The sequence below is a fragment of the Gavialis gangeticus genome, unplaced genomic scaffold (genome assembly GCF_001723915.1).
Source record: "Gavialis gangeticus isolate Ggan-Ray unplaced genomic scaffold, GavGan_comp1, whole genome shotgun sequence".
Taxonomy (NCBI): Eukaryota; Metazoa; Chordata; order Crocodylia; family Gavialidae; genus Gavialis; species Gavialis gangeticus.
The window spans coordinates 93121471-93125027 of record NW_017729033.1 but is presented as its reverse complement, the minus strand read 5'-3'; the positions used below and the strand labels follow the sequence as shown (position 1 = coordinate 93125027).

General features: G+C 41.9%; 1 protein-coding gene across 8 annotated transcripts in view; it reads left to right on the top strand.

Moving 5' to 3' along the window:
- The window catches only part of PDLIM5 (PDZ and LIM domain 5), a 238739-nt gene that overhangs the window by 137568 nt on the left and 97614 nt on the right, over window positions 1-3557 (top strand). For 6 of the 8 annotated variants that reach the window (XM_019526196.1, XM_019526195.1, XM_019526194.1 and 3 more), the window contains 2 exons: window positions 414-586; window positions 1576-1612. In XM_019526196.1, coding sequence (XP_019381741.1) covers window positions 414-586; window positions 1576-1612 — 210 coding nt within the window. Of the gene's footprint in view, window positions 1-413; window positions 587-1575; window positions 1613-3387; window positions 3554-3557 lie in introns of those variants that run through there. The other 2 variants (XM_019526198.1, XM_019526197.1) reach the window with 1 other exon arrangement.

Here is a 3557-nt window from a genome sequence, read left to right as displayed (position 1 = left end):
CCAGCTCCCCAGGTAGAAACCCCTTACCCAGGTAAGTGATGCAAGTCACGTAAGCAGAGGGAGCAGGTTTCCCCCCTCCCTCAGGAATGCAGCCAGCTCCAGTTCCCTAAAGAGACAGGCTGAGGGTGTGGTCCCCTGTGTGCTGGGCCCATCCTAATTGAATGGTCACAGCACAGAGATTTAAATCACAGTGTCACAGGGCAGAGATTTTTGGGGAGAGACCAAGGTGGCTTTCTGCCACAATGCATATTACTGTGTATGTTGTTATGTTCACTTCTGAATATCTGAGTTCAGTCAGAAGCTGCTTTTGTAATTTGTTTCAACTTCAAATGTAATAGTGATAATCTGTTTTGTCATGATTTACAGATGAAATCTCATGTCTTTGCTTTCACAACTATTCTTTGTTGAAACAGTCCACCAAGAAAACACGTTGTGGATACCTACACGGAGTTTTATCACATGCCCACTCACAGAGATGCCAGCAAGAAACGACTGATTGAAGATACCGAGGACTGGCACCCCAGGACAGGGACTACTCAATCTCGTTCTTTTCGTATCCTGGCTCAAATCACCGGCACTGATCATAGTGAGCATCTTTTTGGAGCTGTAGAATTAAATGTGGATAAATAAATGTATTGAATTTCTATATTCTGTGATGGCAGATATTAGAAGAGTAAAATGTTATTCCCTGAGTAAAATGTAAATCCAGTAGTCAGTTTCTACTGTGTTTTGTGCATGTTTTGCATGAAGCAAAAGAAGGCTATATATACATACATATTTTATGTAAACCTCAGCAATGGATGGGAGACTTGGGGCCACTGTAATACTAGAAACAACTTTTTAATTTGTTTTTAATTAGCAAGATTCTAAGTAGACATGTTAACTTGCATTTTCCACCCCCTATCTGAGAGCCAGAAAAAAATGTTTTCTTCCTTCACTGTCTCTACCCAGAAAGGGACACTTCTATTTAAAGATTGCCTTATTCTGAGCCCCAGAGGATGGGACAAAAATGGGTTTTGATATCTGATACCTTAGGCTCCACCAGGACTAGGTGTGAGAATTTCCGAGGGTTGAAAATTTGAAGATTCCTGTTTTCCAGCAGTTAAAAGCACTTACTTTTGTATTGGCATAACGAGATATGCACAATCATATCCTGATTTTTAGGATCCACTGTGGAAACTAGTGATCTAGGTAATTATAAAATAGTAACGGTTTTTGTTCCCTTTTTTCTTTTTCTTCATTTTTTTTTTTCCTTCTCAATTAATACCTTTTCATTTTTTGGATGGATTTTTTTAATTAAGGCAGCCTAGGCCAGAACTTTAAAAGTTTTTAAGTGCCTTTAAGTGTCCAGATTGTTTTCAAAAAGTGCTGAGGAACTAAACTCCCACTGAAATCAAATGGAAGTTCCATACTTCTGAAAATCTTACTAGGTACTTCATTTTTTTACATCGGTTTGTAGGTGTTTTCAAAGTGGCAATTTTTAAAATCTAAAATAGTTTTTCTTTGATATTTAAAATATATGTATGATGTATTTCAAAGGAATAAGGTCTTAGAAATTTAAAAATTTCATTGCAGTGAAAGAACCAGAAACTGAGTCTACAAAGAAGACAAAGTAAGTTACGTTTTCTTTTACTGATATCTAGATTTGGAATGATTTTAATTTTTTGCATGGCTTTTATTTTTAATTGGCAATAGGTTATAGTTTGTGCCTGTTAAGCTGTTGAAGTTTTTAACTTATGTTTCTGTTGCACATGGATTATGTATTAGTATATTAATCATGTAAACATGTAAAAGCATGAAAAAATCAAGATCTTTGTCTGCTGAGATTGGCTTTGAAGAACTTTGTTTTGTAGAGTCTACTATGTACAGGTTTCTGCAGGAGTTTAAGCTTTTTTGGTCATGCATTCTGTCACTATAATGATATTTTTTCCTTCACATATAACCTGGCATTTCTGTCTTGTAATAGAGGATCAGCTTTATGGAACTTGCATGAGTAGTTGTTCTGGAAAAATGTTTACTAATCAAAGTAGTGACTAAGTGTCCAATTTAATACCTGCTGAAGTCAATGGGAGTCTTTCTACTGACTTAACCTGTCATTGGATCAAACCTTAAGACTAGGGACAAAAGTTACATAAACCAGTTTAAGTGATCAGAAACTGGTTTAAACTCGTAACAGAACAGAAGTTCAGTGCACATAAACCGCTTTCAAAATGACCAAAACTGGTTTAAGATAAATGTTGGATGTAGTTTCAGACTTTAACTGATTTAGGTCAAACCAGTTTATGGAACTTCTGTCCCGGCTCCCTTCCTGGTTCAAGTTAACTCCCAGTCCCCCAGCATCCCAGGATGCTTTGCAGTCCTGGGCTATGCTGCCTGCTCCAGTGGAGCAGGGACTGCTTTGCCGCTCTGCTCCTTAGCCTGCTTCCTGCCTGTGTCCATCAGCCCATAGGGATGTGGGGCAGGGGAACAGACCCCCAGACTACCCTAGCCAGGGTCTACGCAGCACATGGGGGGAGAGAGAGCCCCTGTGGTTAGGGCTTTTCAGACCCTGGCAGCCCTCTCTCTTTCCCCCTCCCCCTTTTCAGCTGCTGATTGCTTCAGCCACTGGCACAGGAGGGAGAGAGGAGTCATCCTTCAGGCCAGGTGCCTGCCCATGCAGCCCAGCATGGGGGCATCTGGGAGCCCCCACCTTGGGGGGGCTTCCTCCCACCTTAGCCCAGGGCAGCCCTAGGGAGCTGAGGGGAGTCTTCCTTCCATGAAGGACAGAGTTACTTGCTTGGCTCCTGTGAGTCTGGCAGCGTCAGAGAAAAATTTTCCTGTTCCTCCAGAGCTTGTTTTGCCTTAGTTGCTGTGAGTCTAAGGCAAAACTAATGCAGGGGAACAAAGGAATGTCCCTCTGCTCCCTGGGCTATCCCTGAGACTTGCTGCAGCTCAGGCAAGGGGTTGGGAGGGGAAGAATTCCCCCCAGCTCCCTGGAGCTGCCTGGGGTGGGGAGACCCTGGGGTGAGGGGGGAGGGGGCAGGCCTCCAAGGTGGGGGCTCCCCAGTGCCCCCTGTGCTGGGCTACTCGGGCAGACACCTGGCCTGAATCGATTCAGCCTCAGGCTTTTTGACTGTCTGTACTGATAGTAAATATCTGCATCTTTGTCTCTCCATATCTTTGTCTCTCCATATCTTCTTGTCTGGCTTGCTGTCTACCTGTTGTGTGTTTGTGTGCATGTATATATATGTATACACACACATTATAGGTGTGTGTGTGCGTATAAATATATATATGATGAAGGGCTGTGAGTAGTACTTGGAGACTGCATGTTTCAGTTTCTGTGAAATAAATTGAATAATAAGCTTCCTTCCTTTCTTACCTTTCTTCTGTTACTTCTTTCCACAGGGAAAAGATTCCCATCCACATCTTTACCCCCAAATATACAAAATTACGTGACTGGCACCATGATGTCTCAGCACGTGTCCTTAATGTCCAGTGATTTTACCCAAGTTGAAAAAAACACAAAATGCAAACCTTTTCTTTCTTTCTTTCTTTTTTTCAACTGCTTTGCGCAA